Raw genomic sequence first — 21,704 nt, 5'->3', positions numbered from 1 at the left:
TTTGCTTTTTTCTTTCCCCTAATTACCCATCCTTTTTATCCCACACTTTGTTTTGAACTCTCTCTCTCTCTCTCTCACACTCTGAGGGTGTTTCAGTTCTTCTGTTTTAATGGTGTGCATTCCAAAAATAAAGTCTCACTGCCAAAAATAACTCTGAGAAAGGAGCACATGGCTTACTTGAAATTCAGACTGAGAATAGATATTTTATTGATGCTCAGATATGTTGTGTTTACTTGTAAATTGTGCAGTTTCAACACAGGTGATTTGATTTCTTGCCGTCTTATTGTGATTCCATGACTTTGCAAATTGAGCCAATTATTTCCTCTTAACTGTTTCAGAGCCTCCACCTAAATCTATTGTCTATCAAAATTAGACCTGGATGAATCTCAGTACAATAGGCTAATGTTTTTATGTGTATATTTTTGTTTTGAGCCTCACTCACCTGTAGGGATCTGTCTTAAATTTGTGATAACCTCTATAGTTGATTTTCTGGATTTACTGTTTATTCTTGCATAAGTAATCCTACAGTATTATCCCACCCTGGAACGGCTGCAGCCACATAAACAGCACAATGGCATGAGTCACCTTCCGAGCACCATTGTGTCCCTCTATATCCTTTTATCTACAACAGGTACAGAATAAAATTCCCCTGAGAGCTGTCCACTTCTGAGTCTTCAATTTTCCAACCCATCCCACGCCTGACAACAAAGTGTAATTGCCCTCAGTAATCACTATTCCTGCAGGACCCACAAGCTTTTTAGGATTACTGGAGGTTTTTGTTGTTTTGAAAAAATAAATACACTGTAGTACATAGAAACTCTCTCCTTCCACCCACTGTACATGCAACCCAGTGGCAGTTGGTTCCTGTATCTAAAAAGGTCAATGCTTTGCCATGTTGAACATTGGCATTAATGTGTTTCCCGCTACTTGCTGTCGACTGCAATCAGCTGCATTGCTCCATCTCTCCTTAGCCAGAAACGCAGCAGAGCTAATGAGGCTGGCGGCAACCTCCCGGCAGACCAGCAAATGCACTCTCCTCAACCTGCCTCTCTGATTAATATCTAATCACAATATATCTTCATTTGTCACATGTTCATGGCTGTGAGTTGGTGTCTCTGTGTGTGCATGTGCTTCCTTTCTCTGTGCGTGCATTTGCTAACGTGGGTATGTGCCTCTCAATGTGACCACTATAGGAAAAGGGTGACTCGGGCCCAAAGAGGGACATTGATGGCATGGGAGTACCAGAGATCAAGTATGGAGACTCTGTCTGCTTCATCATGCATCTGGCGACAGGACTATGGCTGTCTTACCTGGCACCTGATGCCAAATCTTCTCGCCTAGGACCCCTGAAAAGACGGGTAAATACGATAAAACTGTTATTTCGAAGCTCCAATTGTACTAACATTTACTCGCATATGAATTTCCATTCAGCTATGCACAGACAAGTGCCTGACCCACTTGGGCTTGTTAGAAAAAAATACTGTTGCAGTGGTGAGACATTTGTTAGACATGAACATAACTTCTCTATTATTTTGCTGTGATTTTGAATGCATGGAAAATACTGTTCAAAATATTGCAACCCTGGTTTCTGTTCCCATAAATCACAATTAGTTGCGGTCTTCTGGACATGCTAATCTGTTGCATGCTAATCAGACTGAAAGCGTCCTGTTGGCAAATTATGAATCAATCATTGCTCTGTTGCATAGTGATACTGATAACTATGTATATCATATCTGGCATTGGTGTACCTATGTGTTAACTGTAAGGTCTGGAATGCCTGCTATTGCTGGTCTGTAACACCTCGAAGCCTATGTGCATGGTAGTAAATCACACCCAGTCAAACCAGTGGGTTATATGGCCGTTTAAACACCTCCCCCACCCAGGCAAATATTTATCTTTCTCTTTACTTAAAAACATTTTCTACCCTCGATATTCTTGACACAGTTCCTCTCTCCTGACGCCCACCCATCCAGCGTAAATGATGTAGCAACCCATTTAAATGTGATAATGGGCCACGTGGAGGGTGACAGTTAGTTTTGGGTGAGACGGGAGGGGGATTAGGGCGGCACACAAACTCTGCTCATCACTGGGCACGTCTCCAGGGACATTGAATGCCACCTCGCGCTGGTGCCAGGCAGTCCCTGCAGCCTTGGCAACACGCCAATGCACCTGACATGTTGGAGGTGATGCTTAGTCTACACTTAAATCTTTTCACCCCCTCCCTCTTCTTGATTATGCTGTCTGATTACAGTGAGTCAGGTTTCACTGAGCTGTGGTGGTGTAGACAAGGAAGTTACAGGAGACTCACACTTCACACTTACCCATTACATCCTGAAATGGCTTCTCTTATACGTGTAGCTTCTTGGTCAATATCTTGTATAATATATGCTTGTGTCCTACATTAACTGTAGTTGCTGTAAAAATGTGTATAAAGTTTATCATGCACTTATTTGTAGCACAAGTCTGATTGGACAAATGGACGATTAGAGATGCCTGGCTGTATTGTTGCTTCATAAAACTGATTGTGTTGTTATTGTTCAGTATGTAGTTTCTTCTGTATTAGTAAAATGTGTATTTCTGTTTCCTGGTCTAGGCCTGTCTACATTCTGAGGGCCACATGGACGATGGGCTGACCCTGCAGCGCTGCCAGCATGAAGAGTCTCGGGCTGCACGCATCATCCGTAACACCACATTTCTCTTCACCAACTTCATCAAGTAATGACGGGGTGACAAAACACTTATACAGCGTTAATTCTTGCTTTGTCTATTTCAAGTTTTGACCTTCCCTTTTCTTCCCTCCAGAGCCTTGGACAGTACTGCAGAGGGCGAGTCTACAGCGGTGGCTGGGTACGTTGAAGAGGTGCTGCAGACGCTGAACGATCTGATCCAGTACTTCAAACAGCCCGACTCGGAGTTGGAGCACGAGGAGAAACAGTGTCTTCTCCGTTCGCTCATCAAACGCCAAGACCTCTTCAAAGAGGAGGTGAGAGCGTAGGAATCAAGCTCATGTTGATTTTGAAGTTAGCATGTGAGGGTAATTTAAATTCTTGACAAGCCAAAGGATACTTATTTTACTCATTGCAGCAGCTTCAGTTTAGATGGCAGTTTAAGGAATATGCTTCTGGTGTCATGAGGGGAATCTCAGATTATTCATGTCAATAACATTGCTTTTCTTTTCTTTTCTCAGGGGATGCTGGCCCTCTTGTCCAAATGCATTGACCGAATGAACCTCTACAACAGTGCTGCCCACTTTGGAGAGATGGCTGGGGAGGAGGCGGGCGCTGCCTGGAAGGACATTCTCAACCTCCTCTATGAGCTCCTGGGTAAGCAGGCCTGAGTGATGGATCACATGAAATATCCACATCTTCTGTCAACGCTGTCAGCTGTTGACCCTGGGTAGACATGCAGTATTAATCTTCCCACAGCTTCTTCACCGAATCCTCCTCTTCTCCTTTACACTTCACACTCTACACTTCTCTCCCCTGTTTTCCTCTCCTCCTTTGTTCTTTCCTTTCTCCTCCATAAACTCCCTCCACTCCTCTTGTTTTCTGTATGCCACATCTGGAGTTCACAGCTGCTGACAGCCTTTACATGACATTCATTTGTTATTATTTGTGACAAGGGAGTGGAGAGGGAAGCAAAAACAGAATGCCTTCTTGTATGCTTCTTGTGCAATCTTCCCTGCCTTCCATCTAGGTCACATCCTTCTCTCAAAGCAGTGTGGACACATTACAAAGCATTCAGCTGAATATTTGAAGAAATGATGGCATCGTTAACAAAATGCCAGCCATCACAGGTGCTGGCATTATCCTGTTCTGTCGGGGCCTGTGTTGAGTCATGAATATTAAAGATTTGACCCTGAAAAAGTTTTATTTTGGACAGCTTTTTCTTAGGTAGTTTGTTTTGCTGTCATTGGAGCTTTCCCATCAACAGCTTCCCCTCAGCTCACCTTGACTGCCCTTATATTCATCATCACCTCCCCAGCATGTACTCCCACATGCACAGACATTACACACACACACACACACACACACACACACACACCCACAAAACCCACAAATACACTCCTCGGATTTCACTCTAGCCTTCCCTGTGGAGGGGTCACCCACCATGATGCAAAGGCAGTCTGGTGAAGTGGGTTTTGCGTGATGAATTGTGCAGCACCCTTGGTTGTCCTGACCTCCTCTGCTCTCCATAATAACTGTTGATCTGTTTTAAAGTAAAGTACAATAGTAATTTAGTGTAAGTTAACTACCCAGGTGGTCAGCTTACCTATTTAATCCATCATAGTAAATCATTGGTTTTGGGGCTCCAAGGCCAAATTTAACTCTTTCCAGAGCACTGCAAATAGGGTGCTGAATTTACAGTGTTTAAAAATTAAAACTGGTTACATCAGCTATTTAAAAATTGTGATATTTTTATGTTTATAATTTGTGAATTTACATGGATCCAGTTAATTTAGGAGTATTTTCCATGAGCACATAGCTGTTTTGTATTAGAGATAAACAAACTAATGTCTTATAATGCATAGTTAGAGTTGAGGTTAAAAATTCTCACAACAGTCTGTTTCACCTCTGACCACACCTCTGGGTGTGATTTAGAAGTGTTCTCTTTTGCACCTGTAACCACACCCTCTAGTGATGTCACAGGGTTCTGTAGTACACTGCAGCAAGTTTAACCACAGGGGGTCAGATATTAAAAGATTTTCAGGGGGTGTTAAGTTACTAGTATGTATTATTGCGTAGGCATGTATAAGCAATTACAGATATTTTATATAATTTATTCTATGTGAAGATGAAAAAGTGCATGTTTCGGTCATAGAACCAGCACAGCTTTTTTTTAATGAGATAGGTTTGTTGGTCCTGGATTCAAAAGCAAACGGTCTCACATTTCGTTGCCTTCATTAATATGTTGCAAGAATTATTATTACCAAAACCTTTGTCTTCTGTATTGCTTAATGCTGTGTATGCTAATGTAACAATAATTTAGCCTCAGGTTCTCCTCTCTGTCTCTGACTTTTAATTTCACATGCACATTCTTCACAGTGAACGTTGCCCTTGCCTTGTGCTGTGGCTCTACCCATGCACTTGTATTGAAAGACAGCTTTCCTGAAAAGGCAGAATTAAAAGAGATTCAACAGCCATCATTATTCCTTTGGCACAAAGTGCTGTTAAATTGTTTCATGGGCATTATCTGTCTTGTGTCCCTGAATCCTAATGGTGAAAAATGAGAATGTAAAGTAATAAGGAGGCTCCTTAATGTCACCACGGTGGCAGAGAAAGGGCACAAGGAACACACCTCAACTTTTTATAGAGCATAGAGCTCCTGACTTCACTGTGACTTCAAAGTCTATCACGTTTATTTTCTATTACAAAGACTTCATTACAGTAGGTGTCAGGTGGTTTTCAGAGATTTAATGAATTTTAATATCTACCTGTGGATCAAAGATGTCAGACAATGACTTTATGTTCACTGGAAAATGGTGGCCTGCTTTTCATTAAAAGTCAAAGTGTCTGCAACATCCATTCCAGTCAGCTGCCTGGATCTGATTTTACACCTTTAATCATATCATTCATGTCTTTGCTAAACCTTGTGTGTATTTTCATTAAACCTTGTAAAATCTTTGTCCTTTTTTCAGCCTCACTGATTCGTGGTAACAGGAACAACTGCACCCAGTTTTCCCGCAACTTGGACTGGTTGATCAGCAAACTGGAGAGACTGGAATCTTCATCAGGTATCATGGGAAACACTTTTCTTCTGATCCTTTGTAGAAAGTTTGGAAAAAGCCCCAAACACTGATAGCATTACACTGAGTGTCAGAAAAAATGCTCAACTGAGGCTAAGATCTGGTCTATTTAATATACATTTGTTCTGATGATAACAAATATTTTGTGTGACCTCTTAGGAATCCTGGAAGTCCTCCACTGTATCTTGGTAGAAAGCCCAGAGGCTCTGAACATCATCCAGAGAGGGCACATTAAATCCATCATCTCTTTGCTCTACAAGCATGGACGCAACCATAAGGTGGGCAGAAATATGAGCGCATAAATATTAGCAAATTGTATATTTCAGACTAAATGTTTACTAACATTAATTTCTATTGCGAGCACATTCAACTCCATGTATAACTATTATTGATTGTGATAGTGTCATTGTAAGACTAACAATATAGTCAAGTCAATTTTTATTTAAATAGAGCCAATACACAACATAAGTTATCTCAAGGCACTTTCCAAATAGAGCAGGTTTAGACCTTCTCTTTATAATATTATTGACAGAGAACCAACAATTCCCACCAAGAGCAGCACTAGGTGACAGTGGCAAGAAAAAACTTCCTTTTTAAGAGGCAGAAACCTCGAGCAGAACCAGACACGGGATGGGCAGCCATCTGCCTCGACTGGTTGGGTTGGATTAGAGAGAGAGTGAGAGAGAGAGCAAGAGAGAGATCAGAGGAAAAGAACAAGAATGTGCAATGATAGCAATAAAATTAATAGTGATAGTAGCGGCAGTAACAGCAATAGTAATGTAAAATGTAATGCTAACAGGCAGTGAGACTGCATAAAAACAAATTGTTGAATGGATGAAAAAAAGGAGACGCAGCTTTGCTAACACTGCCTTCAGTGACAAGAATTTTATAAGTTAAGGTCGGCCTGAAGGTGTTTACACACTTGGCTCAGCTTTCATAAATCTTGGCTGCATTTTGACCTTGATGCTAAAGTTGGCATGTTAACATGTGTACAGTTACTATGCACAGGATGAGTTTTTATCATGCATAGCTCACATATAGTATGGTAACATGTTAAGTGAAACATGGTGACATTTATTAGTAACAGCATCCTGCTGAGATATTTTACTCTAGACCAAATTGTGGGACTCGCAGACAGTTTGAGATTTCCATCTTAAGAGCCGCACTGCTAGCATGGCTAAGAAATGCTAAGCAGAGAAACAGGTGAATTCCAACTTGTTGAACTTCGGGTTTTGCCTTGGTAAATCAAAATATGTCCTACCCAGCTGTAAAATACAAATATCTTGTACAATCTTGTGGCACTAGTGATTTCAGCAATGTTTTTGTATGTAAAAGTGTTTTGTAAAATGTAGGGAATTTCATGAGGTTTCTCCTTAATTCTAATCCTATTTGAGTGAAATTTTTGTTTTTTATTCTTGTTCAAGTTCAAGTGCAATCCCAGAAGACAAAACAGAATTTGACTGTTAAGCCCACTGTGGCAGACATTAGCCCTTTTCTGGGCCTCCAAATCCTTTCTTCCTTTTCTACTGGGTGACGGCAACAAAGCTAAACCCCCTACACAGACGCTAGAGCCTGAGAAAGAATTTACATATCAGTTCATAAAACTTCAAACGTTGTTTAAAAGTCGACCTGAAAAGCTGGAACTCTAAAAAGATCCAATGCATTTAAATTTTTATCATGGCTGTGACTGAGGCCTCATATCAAATGATTTATGTTTGTCTTGTGTTTATTGACATTCCAGCCATGTGTTTTACATGCAGCATTAAATGTCACAGACTCTTAATATTTACTCCGTAAATTGTACAGGCATGAAAGGGCATTCTCGTAAACAACAGCTGTTGATCATGAGTGACAGGTGGGAGTCTACGGCCCCCTTTGACTTGAGAGCACTTTACACAAGTCTCTGCTACAAGACCTGCAGCTTTTAGAGAATAGCTCTTGATGTAAATGAGAAATAAGGTCTGGATTTCTATGCTGGGGTTTTTGAATGCACTTGAATCTGTGCAGCACATTTATAAAACAAAAGAAAGCAATAAAAAATGCCTGTCACAATTGTTATCTAATGTTTTTCTCTCTCTTACAGATTCTGGATGTGTTGTGTTCCCTCTGTGTTTGTAATGGCGTGGCAGTGAGAGCCAATCAGAATCTGATCTGTGACAACCTTCTTCCCAAAAGGGACCTGCTGCTTCAGACTCGACTGGTCAATGATGTTCAGAGGTAAGGAAAGTGTTGATACAGCCTCTTGATGATTTTATTCATCAGCTTTGAAATAAGTATGGGCTCAAACATTTTAGACATTTTGAATGGGTTAATGGGAGGAAATACAGGGCCACTATTTGGAAATAAATAAGAAAGGTTCAACAGAAAATCCCCTCATAACTTGTCATCTTTGCATCATAACAGTTTCTGTTTTCACCTCCAGTATGAGACCAAACATCTTCCTGGGCATGGCTGAAGGTTCAGCTCAGTACAAGAAGTGGTATTTTGAGCTGGTGATCGACCAGGTGGATCACTTTGTCACTGGAGAGCCGACCCACCTGAGGGTGGGTTGGGCCAACACTAAAGGCTACGCTCCATACCCTGGTGGAGGAGAGGGATGGGGAGGCAATGGTGTCGGGGATGACCTGTACTCCTACAGCTTTGATGGACTTCACCTGTGGTCAGGTAGGCATCTCAGCTTAAATGTTTTACTACTAACTGATCTTAGATCACATGACAGAGATTGGAAACTTGGACACAATTGGAGACATGTATATTTGTGTGTATATATAGAAGTGTCACTGGTCACCAAGTCGGTGTTTGTTGTAGCTCCCTGGGAATTGTAAAGTTTTAGTGAATCTAACTTCATTAAGGCAACTTTTAAAGGCCTTTAAAACCTATTTTTTCAATCAGTTTCCTGGCATGAGTGGTGAAGTCCTACATTGGCCCAAGTTAGATCAGTTGTGGTTATTTCACAAGAGAGACTTATGTATGTTGTTTTTTACACTGGTTTGAAGTAGGCCGGGCTCTGTTCGAAAAGGGTGATATCTCATATTTCCTGGCATAAACCACAGTTAAATCACATTTAGAATCAAAATGCAATGTGACAGTTGTTGTGTTGTGTGATTTTGTTACCAGCACTGTCCTGACAGTTGTGATGAAATTGTTGAAATTCTGATTGTAAACTTTAAAAAAAAAAAAAAAAAAAGTAGACTGATATGCAGCTCTGCAATGAAGCAATTCCCGGTTAGTTTCTGTGTAAAATTCTAAAAGAAAGTCGTAGAAGGACTTTGTCCACTCTCTAGGTTGTTTTTTTCATTCTTCACATACTGAAGGACAAAGTCATAGCACTGACACTGACATAAAATTCCTACATCCAACCTCCACTTGACACTCCTCTTTGAGTAGTTCCCTCCCCCGTCCTTCACTTCTTCACATACTGTACCTTCCCTAAGGACTTTGACTCACATGTCTTACATCTTAAGTTGCACTTGAACACTGCAAAGCCCATTCTCTGCCTGCATAAGAGGAAATAACTAGTCAGTAGTATGTACTCATATACCCAGCTGTTAGTTTGGTGCTTCATGCTTAAAGTCCTTTGAATACCCTCTTGTTTCTGCTCTCACCGTGAAAGAATAACTCCATACCTTTCTAAATCTACTGAAAGACCCATCACCTCCCCTCATCCATTTCATGTCATCCCTTTTAAAGCACTCATCACCCATGTCTGCTCCTCTCTCTTGTCCTCGCCCATCATCCTGCCCTACATTCACTATGACTTTGCAGCTCTAACAGCCATCCATCCTCCCTCTATTTTTCTGCCCGGTGTTGTCCAGGTCGAATCCCGAGGGCCGTGGCCTCCATTAACCAGCACCTGCTGAACTCAGATGATGTGGTCAGCTGCTGTCTGGATTTGGGCGCTCCCAGCATGTCCTTCAGGATCAACGGGCAGCCTGTCCAGGGCATGTTCGAGGACTTCAATACAGACGGATTCTTCTTCCCCGTCGTCAGCTTCTCTGCAGGTGTCAAGTAAGGCTCTGCATTTATAATTAGGAAACAAGATGAAGCGGCATTCCCAACAGAGATGCTCATTTTTATTTTTTGCTGCAGGTGTTTTTATACTTGAGATGCAATTACAGTTTGTCAGTGTTTGTGGTTTGAGATATCAAGCAGTGATGCAGTGTTAAATTAAAAGGTTGCTGAATTGACCTCACGGTAGTGATTATCATGAGGCCAAAAACTACCAATAAAAAAAAATTCACTAGAAAACTGATCTTTTCTTTTTAAAAAAAAAAACCCACCTATATTTGTTATACTTTAATCAGATTAATTTTTAATCGGATTCATTTTATCTGTTACGAAGTACAAAATGATTTTGTGAATGAAAGATTTATGCCAGCATAAGAAGGTAGATAATCCTTGCCTTTGGGTGGCTTTACTGTAGCTTTGGTATTATGTAATGACACAGGTGTAGAGTGCTGTCTCTTGAAACTGTTTGGGTAGAAAATAAAAGTGCTGGTTTCAGAGTTTATTGAAAAAGTAAGTAAAAAGACATTCTTTAAATACCTACAGTGAAGAGTCAGAATATAATTATGTAACATGATTATAATGTATTATATAACTTCTCATCCCAGAGTCCGTTTCCTGTTGGGTGGGCGCCATGGAGATTTCAAGTTCCTGCCGCCCGCTGGTTACTCTCCATGCTATGAGGCGCTGTTGCCCAAAGAGAAGATGCATGTGGAGCCTGTGAAGGAGTACAAGAGAGACCACGAGGGGGTCCGTGATCTGCTGGGAACCACCCAGTTCCTCTCTCAGGCTTCCTTCATCCCCACTCCTGTTGATACCACCCAGGTAAGGATAGGATTTATAAATTCTATTTAAAAAAAAATATAAAAAAACATAATGTTAATCAACTGTAGTCTCGCATGGCCAGACCTATCTCCATACTTCGTTATAACGCTGTGGCAGCACTGGAGAATCAAATATAGTCTTAGATATACGTTATAGTCAAAACAGTGCAATTGTAGTTACTTGGTGGGCCAGTCTACCCCATAAAGTTCTTACCGTCTCTGTCTGCCTGTCATTTGGGGTGCACATGAGAGCGTGACGTGTGCATTCCAGCAGATAAATTCAGGACGTTGCCTCATCCATGCACTCGCTGTTACATGGTCTCTCTGCTTAGTGTAGATACTAAATTCAAAGAGTTTTAACATTTACCAGTCACATTCAGCATTAACCGTGGTCTGTAATTCAATACTGTTGGTGGTGTGCTCCTCCTTAAAGAATAGTTTGAAAAGAAAATGAATCCTGTTATGTTTAAGCCATTGGGTTTCATTTAGTTTATGTTACACACTGGTTATATAGTATTCAGTGCTGTAGATACTGAGAAGCACAAATGCAGAATAGCTGCATACTCTCTACAGTCAAACAAAGCCAAAATAATGTGATGGATTGTACAATCCCCAGTAATATAACAATTGCATAGTTAAAAGAAAAAAATGAGAGTTTTCGTTTGTTGGCCCATTGGCATTTTTTTTTTATCATCCAACCATCTGTTTCCCTTCTCTCTCTGCAGATTGTTCTTCCCCCTCACCTGGACAACGTCCGGGACAAGCTGGCAGAAAACATTCATGAACTGTGGGGGATGAACAAGATTGAACTGGGCTGGACCTACGGCAAGGTAAACCTGCTATTCACCATCACTTTCAACACAAAAAACAAACTGGGTGTATTTGGAAATGGTGAGTGACAATGGTAAACTCCAGCCATCTCCAGTAAAATGTGTGTTAATGTGCCATTAACTTGTGTATCTCATAACAGGAAATAGCAGTAAGATGTATTTAAAAACTCAAAGTAATCTTTTTGAAGAAGTTGAGAGTTTAGTTCTGCTGACGGGTGAAAATGTTTCTTCAGTTTGAGTGGTCTTCCTGCTTTCAGATCAGGCAAAGAAGGAAATAAAGGAAACAAGGAAAGCTAGATCGGAAGGATGGATAGAATGAGGGAAGGAAAGAAATTTGAATGATTTCCACCAAAAAATAGCTGGTTTCTTTCAAAGATGTTTTCACCTGGACATTATGTTAATGTGTTAAGTTAGTGTGTTTCCAGCTTCTTTCACTCTTGCAGCAAGCACAGCTCAATAAATGCTTTATGTGATAGAAAGCAGAGAGAAACTTGAAAAAAAAAATGCAAATAAGTTGATGATTATACACTTGAGTAGAAAATAGAGTTATATTTTTAGAATCCATACCGCAAAACATCCATATTTAAAATAAACAACAATACACAAAAAATCAAAAACAAACAAGAAATAGAGAGCAGATCTATTAATGGTTAATAAAACAACAAAAAAAAATGAAATCTCCAGTGTTTCAGTATGTTTTTTAAGTTGAAGGTTTGCTTTTTTGATACTAAAAAGCAGCAAAAATATCCCTTTTTGACGACAGTAATTTCAAATGTAGTTAGTACAACGTAAATGATTCTGTTATTATAAAGCTGGTATGTCAGATGGGAAGTTGCTTAATTTTTATTTGGATGCTCAAACATATTGTTTAGGGTTAGGTAGTTAACTGCAGTTAACATCCAGTACCCCGAAGATTTTTTAATCCCCCGTTTCCACAGTTTCTCTCTAACTCGCCCCAATCACTTCGCTGTCAGTCACTCTTCCTGTTCACTGCAGAACAGACAGACTGTTAAAAGTCTGATCACACACGCTGCCTCTTTTGTACTGTAGTGGTTATCACAGAATCATTTCCCACTGAGGCTGTTGTCATAGCAGCCATTTAACAAAAACTTAATGAGTGTCTCCCTCCGCGAGTATGACATCCACATTAATTAACACTAGGAGAAAACTCTGTTTAAGGGGGGGGGTTACCAGTTTAAGGGAAACATTTAGGTCCAAACAGCTGCTTGGTATTTAATTTTGCTTTAACAAGCCTTTATCACACGCTGAATCCAAGACAGAAGCCTCTTTGGACAAGTAGCAGATACTTGGCAGACAATGATAATAAAGTTGGATATTGCTTCATTGTTTTCTGTGTGAGTGCACGGCCTTAGTATATATTGCTCATACCTTTTGTGCACCTCAGTTGTATTTAACCTTTGTCAACAGTAGATAGAGCAATATCAGTAAAAAGAGTCACTGGGAGCGTACTGTTAAGAGTCTGGGCGCAGCAGTAAATTTCTCTCAAGTCAACTCTCTCGTACAGACAGCTGAGCCTCTTGCTACTGCGGCTCTCTTCCCTGAGCTTATTCAGGCTTGTCTCGGTTTCATTAAAAAATCAACACCTGAGGCTTGAAGTAGTCCAAGTGGAAAACAAACCAATATGAATCTGCCAACATCCACTGTAAATAGATTCAGCTGCTGTTTCCGTATTTTTATGTTCTGAATATCAAGCCATGCTTAATCATGTTTACCTTTGGGGTGTTGTTGCCTTTAAACCTGTAGCAGTTATGGATAGACAATCCTATAAGAGAAAGAAAAGGAGTCCGGTTGTTGTGAGATGAAACATACAGTAAAGATACCTGACTCCTTTCCCATCAGGTTCGTGATGACAACAAGAGGCAGCACCCTTGCCTTGTGGATTTTGCCAAGCTGCCTGAAACTGAAAGGAACTACAACCTGCAGATGTCCAGTGAAACACTTAAGTAAGGCAACGCAGTTTGCTAAATAATCCAATTACCTATTTGTGGAATGGCCCCTGCTCCCTGCAGAATGCAGTGCGAGAGCAGATTAAGGCTAAGATTAAAGCAGAGCTTGTAATGACTTGCATCTTCTGAGTGAAGTCCAGTATTGATTTTTTTAAAAATCTTGGGTCCAACGCTTATTTGAGCCAACTACTGAGTCATCTCACTGTAAAAACATTTGGCTTGGCTCAATAAAGCGATCTCCTGTTACAGTGAGCTTCAATCGGGTATGGAGTTTATCAATTACATACTACTACCAGCTGCCGTGGATCCACACAGCCAAGACTGACTGCTGTTCAGAGTGTTACTGTATCGATTCACTGCGATTTATCAGTGACTAATGACCTGTGTTAAAAATGTAGCAGTCTCTCAATGGATTTTGCTGGTGTAAGGATGAAACATAGTCATCTAACAAAGTGTAATGGGGCTTGAGTATTGATGTCATTATGTCTTTATCTCGCTTTCGTTTCATACTTCTCTTTTTTCCTCAGGACCCTCTTGGCACTGGGATGCCATGTTGCCCAGGTCAATGTTCACGCTGAGGACGATCTGAAGAAAATCAAACTACCCAAAGAGTACGACATCCTGCTAAAAGTTTATTTCATCATAACACTACCTGCATATCTTATCATTTCTTAAATTACAATGGTGCAAAGCAAAACAAAAATGACATTTACAGAATATATAGTATGTGACCAAAAAAAAAGTCTTGTTGAAGCAGTGTAGATATTGCGATGCTGTGCCGTCATCTTCATCCCGTGGAACTGTCATGTTATGTTGTCTGCAGCTACATGATGTCTAATGGATATAAGCCTGCGCCACTGGACCTCTCTGATGTGAAACTGAATGCAGGTCAGGAGGTTCTAGTTGATAAACTGGCCGAGAATGCACACAACGTGTGGGCCAAAGACAGAATTAAACAAGGATGGACCTATGGCATCCAGCAGGTAAATGTAATTTTTCTCCCCAAGGAAGGAACTGGCTTTAGATTTGAAAATAAAATGAACTATTACACTAACAGTTACAATAAATGACAATCCACAATGAAAACCTCAGCTGGATTGCTTTACTTCTTTTATTTGTACCTACATAATTGTGTATATTCTATTAACATATTTACTTTCTTGAATTATTATCTTTTCTTGGTTTGGGTCAGGATTTGAAGAGCAGACGTAACCCTCGCTTGGTGCCATATGCTTTATTGGACGAACGTACTAAGAAATCTAACAGAGACAGTCTGAGAGAGGCCATCAGGACCATGGTTGGATATGGATATGACATCGACCCCCCAGACCAGGAGGGTGAGACCCTGCTGCTGACACTGCTGCCACATAAACCTATTAACTCCTAGTTTAAGTTTGGCTAATAGATAATTTGGATGTACACTACATCCTTAGTAAGTCATAGTTATTGCAATACATATTTTTTTCAACTTTAAAATGAGCACACAAATCCTGATAACCCTCCTCACCTCTGCTTATTTGGTCAGTCATTGTATAACTTACTGTTGGAAATATCAGTACATGTGTGTCGATCATGGTAAAGCCTCATTTTTACTGTCTCTCCATGGCCACAGCCGTCCATATGATGGATGATCAGAGCATCGAGACCATTCGCTTCTTCCGCGTGGAGCAGACATATGCAGTGAAAACAGGGAAGTGGTACTTTGAGTTTGAGTCCCTGACTGGAGGTGATATGAGGGTTGGCTGGGCCAGACCGGGCTGCAGACCTGACGTGGAACTGGGAGTGGATGACCAAGCCTTTGTTTTTGATGGATACAGGGTAAACCAAATGTGTGATTTTTTTTTTTTAAGATGACTAACAACAAGTTGTTTGAAAGATTTTGACTTTTCAAGGACTCAATTATAATTTTGATGTAATGTAAAATATGTAAATGAAGTACAAATTAGGAATCCAATCATCCAAACACATTCAAACACAGTATATGTATCTATACCGATAGAACTGATCAATACCTATTCAAACAGTAACAGAAGTGCATGAAGTAGTGCACGTAATGTGAAAAATTAGATTACCGTTGTTTTCATAATTTTGCTTGCTGCTACAAATTTGCTTTTTATTTTTTAAGGGTCGACGTATGCATGTAGGCAGCCGCTACTTTGGACATCCTTGGAAAAAGGGCGACGTGGTTGGTTGCATGATCAACATGGAGGACAAATCCATGATTTTCACCCTGAACGGAGAGCTCCTGATCACCAACAAGGGCTCTGAGCTTTGCTTTGCTGACTTTGAGACAGAGGACGGTGAGGGCTCCATTCTCATGAGTTTTAGCGTTAATTCATTAATTTATTCTGTGCGTGTTTCCACCACAGTGTCTCCAGAGGTGTGACTGGGTTTGTTTGGCAGTAAGCATGAGGCAAAAGAAAAAAAAAGTACAAAATGCTAATGATTATACAATTTAATGAAGTCTGTTGTGGCATTGGCCCATTACTCTGCAAATGAACCATCCCTCAGGACAAGACAGTCACATAGGAATAAAGTTAAGTCATTAAAATTAATTGTTATAGTTTATGTATGATGGATTCTGCTGTATAGACAGTTTTCAGACTGTGCTTACATACGTGACTGTACACTGAAAGCAGTCCGTGAAGTCAACAGACTAATTAAATGTAGATCTTGAGGGCAAACGGATAAATCACATTGTTGTTGCTGTAGGATAACATCTGAGTTAATTTTGAATTAAAAGTGCAGAGAGGTGCAGGTTTGATGACTGTCTGATATGCCACACTTCAGAGAAGATATAGACATATATTAAGCACAGGTGTGTAATATTTGCCATTCTTTTCCTGGTGAGTGGCAAACCCAAGAATGTCCCTTACCTCTTCCCAGGTTTCATCCCTGTCTGCAGTCTGGGGATGTCTCAGATCGGCCGGATGAACCTGGGCAAGGATGCCAATACTTTCAAGTACTACACCATGTGTGGTCTGCAGGAAGGCTTTGAGCCCTTTGCTGTCAACATGAACAGAGAGATCACCATGTGGTTCAGCAAGCGCCTCCCCACCTTTGTCAACATACCCCAGGACCACATGCATGTTGAGGTAAAGTATTTCCAATATCATAATTTTTGGGTCAGCTGACTATCAAGGCTGCATGTTAACAGCATCATCTGGTGTAGTGGCTAAGATGCTTACAGTTTCACTGAAACATCCCTGGTTCAATTACAACTGGGGACCTTTGTTGCACGTTATACCCATTTCTCTTTCTCTTTATATTTACTGTATTTATCAACACTGTAAACTGTCAAGTAGCCTTCATAAAGTAACAGTAGTGTGGCTATTTTCCAGCTTTTAATCTATGCATGCAAATGTATCTGTAATGAACAGTGCAGCTGGGGTTGATGGACACATCGGTGGTGTGTGTTGCTTCTCTCCTTTGGGTTTTGGTTCGCCCCGACTCACTTAATTCCTCAGGTGACAAGGATCGATGGAACGGTGGACAGCCCTCCCTGCCTCAAGGTCACCCACAAGACGTTTGGCACCCAGAACAGCAACAACGACATGGTGTACTGTAGACTGAGCATGCCTGTAGAGTTCTACTCTGCAGACAAGTTACTGGAGGAATCACTGAAACTCAGGTCAGACATCAGTGCGACATTGTATTAGCAGTGGGAGTGATGCAAATGAAAATTTAATTATGGAGGAACAGCAGTGGAATTGTTTTCCTGGACAATGACTGTTCTAGTAGCAATGTTATATTGATAAATTTGATCATTTAGACACAATTTGCACTTATTTGGTCCGCCTGCAATACAAAAAATTAAGATGAAATTTTGTTGCTCTACAAACCTGCTGCTGTGTTTTTGTTTCTGCAGCCATCCTCCAAAAGAAGATGGAACTATGGACTATGGAAGCATCACAACTGTAAATCAACTCAAATTTTCAAAGATATGCATGACATCTGAAAAATATTGTTATGAATGGCTCTGTTCAATGAGAGTAACCAATTGTACTCTGTGTCCCCCTTTTTTTAATGGCAGTACTACCACTCAGTTAGAGTGTTTGCTGGACAGGACCCTGCCTCGGTGTGGGTGGGCTGGGTCACACCAGACTATCACTACCACAGCAAGAGCTTCGGCCTCAGCAAGACGCGAACAGTCACTGTCACCCTGGGAGATGAGAGGGGCCGAGTCCATGAGAGGCAAGTTCCCTTTTATTTATTTATTTATTTATTTATTTATTTATTTATTTATTTAAAGAGAAGTGTGGTCAGCAGATTTGCTTTGTTCTCTAAGGAAATCAGGGAATACAAGGGAATTTAATGTGCCACCTTTATCGTGATTTAGAGAAGGTCAGATAATATGGGTTAAGGGTCGCAGTGTGACTCTTATTTTGTACAGAACCCCTAAGGACGCTGTGAATAGGTGTTTTCAGAAATGGATTTCCTTGTGATACTTTGGTGTTTTCTCACACTACCTTCTCCATTCCCTTGCATCACTTCTTTCTCTCTGCAACACTTTTCCTGTTGTCTTAGTGTGCTTAAGGCAAAGTTTGAAGTAAAACTTATTAAGCTGACTCTTTATATCAGGATAGCGCTGGGTGTTGCAAAAGAATGTAATAATGTGAGACATGTATTAATGGCTATGTGGTAGTATTGTGAGGGAATCCAATTTGGGCTGCACAGAAACACAGAAACTATTGCAAGAAAAGGCAAAGATTTTTTGGAAATTATTCTTGTTGTTTTTCTTCTTCCTCTTCTTTTTCTTTCTTTTTCTTGTTTGGTATTTCACAGACTCTGCAATTAGCAAATTACTGTAAATGAACAAAACATTGCTAATCTTAACAATCTGAATCATGGTTTTATGTTCAGATTGATCATCTGCATTGTTGTTAATTCAGTGAAATTAATACAAGTGTTCCCGATTGATGATATAATTATTGCCTTCACTTGCATTGGTAAGACTTAATGTATAAAAAGAGCAATCTCCCTCTGAACATGCATTTGATATTACAAGAACAAAAGAAAATCAAGCATATTTATGAAAAAGAATGAAGTCCAAGCCCGGTTTTTCCATTGTGGTGCTTGATGTAAAGATAGAAAGATATGCAGGACTTCAGGTTACCTGGCAAATTATACAACCAAAAAACCAGGTCAATTAATACCCATATTATCATCATTAAAATCACTTCAAGTCAAACGTTCAATAAATAAATAAATAAATAAATAAATAAGTAATGTCAAAATATGACTTAAACGTAAACTTAGTTTTATAAGAGTGGTAAAGTTATATTTCCAGATTTCCTATAAGCCATAATTTGCCCTTAGCACAACAAAGACAAGACATGACATATCTTTTTTTATCAGCCAGTCTCCGTCCTCCTTCAGTATTCAGTAGAGTAAATGGAGAAGAGAAGCCTCCGGGTGTGACAGAATGAATATGAATGAGGCAAGAGTCACAAGTCAACACAGATCGATGAATGTGGCACATAATGAAAAGATATTGTTGTCCTGTGGATCCTCACATTCACATGGATTTATGCATGCCAGGTTTATTTTCTACTTGTTTTGCTGCAGTGTCCAGAGGAGTAACTGCTACATGGTGTGTGGAGCAGACGCCGTTGGCCCGTCTTCCTCCAACCGCTCCAACTCTGACCTGGAGATCGGCTGTTTGATTGACCTTGCCACCGGCCTTGTCTCCTTCACTGCCAATGGAAAAGAGCTACCCACAACGTATCAGGTATATTAGAATAACAAAGCACAGTAGCGGGGCACAGAGGACTCAGGCACAAGGGCAGTCCAGCTTATAAACTTATGTATGTGCATGTCATTATTGTGTTATTTTGTATGCCAACTGTAAGGTGGTGTAGAGTTTTTCTTTTCCAATCCATCTGAAAAGCGAAAAGAAAAGGACTGGATTACTTCTCCGCAAGACTTGGCTCCATAACTATTACATTTAGAGACAGAGGACTTTAGAGTGTTTTTGTTCTAATAAATCATTTGGATAGATGGCTCTCGCTCATATATATTTGTATTGTCTGCACGCACTGAAAATATATTCCCCTCTGTCTTCCTTTGAGGTAACGTAAACAAATTTGCACTGCAGTAAATTAGACCTGCAGAAAGGCAGCTAGGAAATTATACAGCTGAATTCTCTCTGTTTTCAATATCAGAGTCATAACAAAGATAGACATCTGCTCAGTAATCTTTGTCTCGCCTCGCTGATTTCAGGTTTTTAACGCTTGGTATTGAACCTGACTAGACATCAAAATGATTCCTTGAGAAGCTTCTATCAACCAAGTCTTGTTCTGTTCTTATTGTCTCCTTTTCTGTCTTCTTTTCACTCCTTGATTTAGTCGTGAATTGGCATTTTTTAAAAGAAAAGCCCTCTGAGGAGATCAGGAGGCTTTTACCCTGATGAAAAGCTTCTTGTCCTGTTACCGCATTAATGCGCTGGTTGTATTTTCCTCTCATTGTATTTATCTTTTGTCTGTGATTGGTGTCAATACACTAAATCATACTCATTGAATTGGCATTTAAAACAGCAGCTAATCCATGGGCTTAGACGTTAAATACCTTCTGACATTTGTCAAATTTGCCAATTTCAGTATCAAGGCTGCATTAAAGAAAATACCATTATCCCAGATTTCACAAAGGCTTCAATTCAGGAAGGATTAGACTATTCCTATCCATCATGCAGTGTTGCAGCACTTTTTTTGTTTTCTTTTGGTAGATTTTTAAATGCTATGAATTGACTGTGAACATAAACTGAATTGAGTAAGTACGTGATGTGGATGTTGAACTTTGCTTTGTCTATTTTCAGGTGGAACCAAATACCAAGCTCTTCCCATCTGTGTTTGTACGCCCCACCAGTCCGAACCTCTTCCAGTTTGAATTTGTCAAGATCAAGGTGTGTTTTTCTTTTTTCCTAATCTTAACATTAAGCATGATGTGCTGTATAGTAGTGTAGTTTTACACAGATTTAATCACTCTCTTAATCACTCACTCCTAACTTATTCCATAACCATAGCCTTACACTTCACTTCCCTCACAGGGGTCAATAGCTCAGCATAATATGCAGAACAAGCATGGGGCTTCTTTTTATTTATTTAATAATTTTTTTTATGTCACACATCTTCAATAGTCACACGCTGGTTAGCAGACCCTCATTTTGACTCCTTGACCCATATAGGAGGTTTTTGCGAACATTAATTGAGTATTAAGCTCCATCTGCACTGGGAATAGTAGCGGGTGTAATGAGACTGTGATCAAAGTGCATGTTCTTTTATATATATAAACTACTTGGGACGATACGAGGATAAAATTTGTGAATGAAATATTAATGAAGTTAAACTTCATTATTCTGTTCAAGCATCCCTCAGGGTCCTCAAACCTGATACTGAAGGCACCACATATTTTAATCACTTAGAAATTATTTAAGAGTCAAAGTGTTAATTCCAGCAAGAAGAATATTACAACAGGAAGCCCATGCTCCATCCACAGGTTAATATTGTTTGCCTTGAATTAATATGATCTTTTCTCTCTACTCTCTATTTGCCTTCCTCTCCTTCTCTTCCCAGGATGCCATGCCACTCTCATCAGCCATATTCAAGAGCGAGCACAGGAACCCGGTGCCACAGTGCCCGCCTCGACTGGATGTGCAGACAATCGTGGCCGTGCTGTGGAGCCGAATGCCAAACACCTTCCTCACTGTAGAGACAGCTCGGGTCAGCGAGAGGCATGGCTGGGTGGTCCAGTGTCTGGAGCAGCTGCAGATCATGGCTGTTCATATACCTGAGGAGAACAGGTCGGAACATGGATGGATTTGAGCTTTTAATATACAAACACATACCTCTAAGATTCAGACTTTTGACTTGTTCTTTCCTACACTGTTATCCTGTGCTTGCATTATCTGGAAAAAAGTTATTGGTCAGCAGTGTGGGATCCAAGAGGGCTGTCTTGCTGCTCTTATAATTATGATTAACAAGTGGTGTGAACATCTCATGCACATTACTAAATGAAAAGCAATCCATTAAATACCTTCGTAATTAATTACAATGTGCAACACAATCGTTAAGATGATTACTAGTCTCCCTGGTGCTGTAAGTGCAAGTGTTGTCAGTAAATAAATTTCCTCTCTTGCTTCCAGTTGCCAATGTGAAATCTGACCTGTGACACACAAAACATAAAACAATGTGATTCTTGATCTTATTTATTCATGGTCTGGTTATGTCCTGTAATTTGTTGGATAATGTAAATACCTCATTAACTCAAAATTAATGTTGTCAAGATTTGTTGCTATTTATTGTGATGTTAAAAGTTGAGAAACGACAACTTTTAT

At 40.1% G+C, this 21,704-nt stretch overlaps 1 protein-coding gene across 1 annotated transcript in view; it reads left to right on the top strand.

The window, feature by feature from the left end:
• The window catches only part of ryr3 (ryanodine receptor 3), a 96,931-nt gene that overhangs the window by 21,970 nt on the left and 53,257 nt on the right, over positions 1–21,704 (top strand). The window contains exons 13-37 of the mRNA XM_022766025.1: positions 1,194–1,358; positions 2,594–2,715; positions 2,803–2,983; positions 3,188–3,323; positions 5,639–5,734; positions 5,906–6,024; positions 7,830–7,963; positions 8,169–8,410; positions 9,562–9,754; positions 10,360–10,576; positions 11,301–11,405; positions 13,266–13,369; positions 13,900–13,983; positions 14,196–14,355; positions 14,565–14,709; positions 14,985–15,190; positions 15,498–15,672; positions 16,259–16,467; positions 16,840–16,976; positions 17,032–17,076; positions 17,241–17,289; positions 17,406–17,566; positions 18,941–19,103; positions 20,187–20,273; positions 20,944–21,170. Coding sequence (XP_022621746.1) covers positions 1,194–1,358; positions 2,594–2,715; positions 2,803–2,983; positions 3,188–3,323; positions 5,639–5,734; positions 5,906–6,024; positions 7,830–7,963; positions 8,169–8,410; positions 9,562–9,754; positions 10,360–10,576; positions 11,301–11,405; positions 13,266–13,369; positions 13,900–13,983; positions 14,196–14,355; positions 14,565–14,709; positions 14,985–15,190; positions 15,498–15,672; positions 16,259–16,467; positions 16,840–16,976; positions 17,032–17,076; positions 17,241–17,289; positions 17,406–17,566; positions 18,941–19,103; positions 20,187–20,273; positions 20,944–21,170 — 3,662 coding nt within the window. The remainder of the gene's footprint in view (positions 1–1,193; positions 1,359–2,593; positions 2,716–2,802; positions 2,984–3,187; positions 3,324–5,638; positions 5,735–5,905; positions 6,025–7,829; positions 7,964–8,168; positions 8,411–9,561; positions 9,755–10,359; positions 10,577–11,300; positions 11,406–13,265; positions 13,370–13,899; positions 13,984–14,195; positions 14,356–14,564; positions 14,710–14,984; positions 15,191–15,497; positions 15,673–16,258; positions 16,468–16,839; positions 16,977–17,031; positions 17,077–17,240; positions 17,290–17,405; positions 17,567–18,940; positions 19,104–20,186; positions 20,274–20,943; positions 21,171–21,704) is intronic.

This window comes from Seriola dumerili, unplaced genomic scaffold (genome assembly GCF_002260705.1).
Source record: "Seriola dumerili isolate Sdu_G_001 unplaced genomic scaffold, Sdu_1.0 BDQW01000025.1, whole genome shotgun sequence".
Lineage (NCBI taxonomy): Eukaryota > Metazoa > Chordata > Actinopteri > Carangiformes > Carangidae > Seriola > Seriola dumerili.
This window is presented reverse-complemented; position numbering and strand designations above follow the sequence as displayed.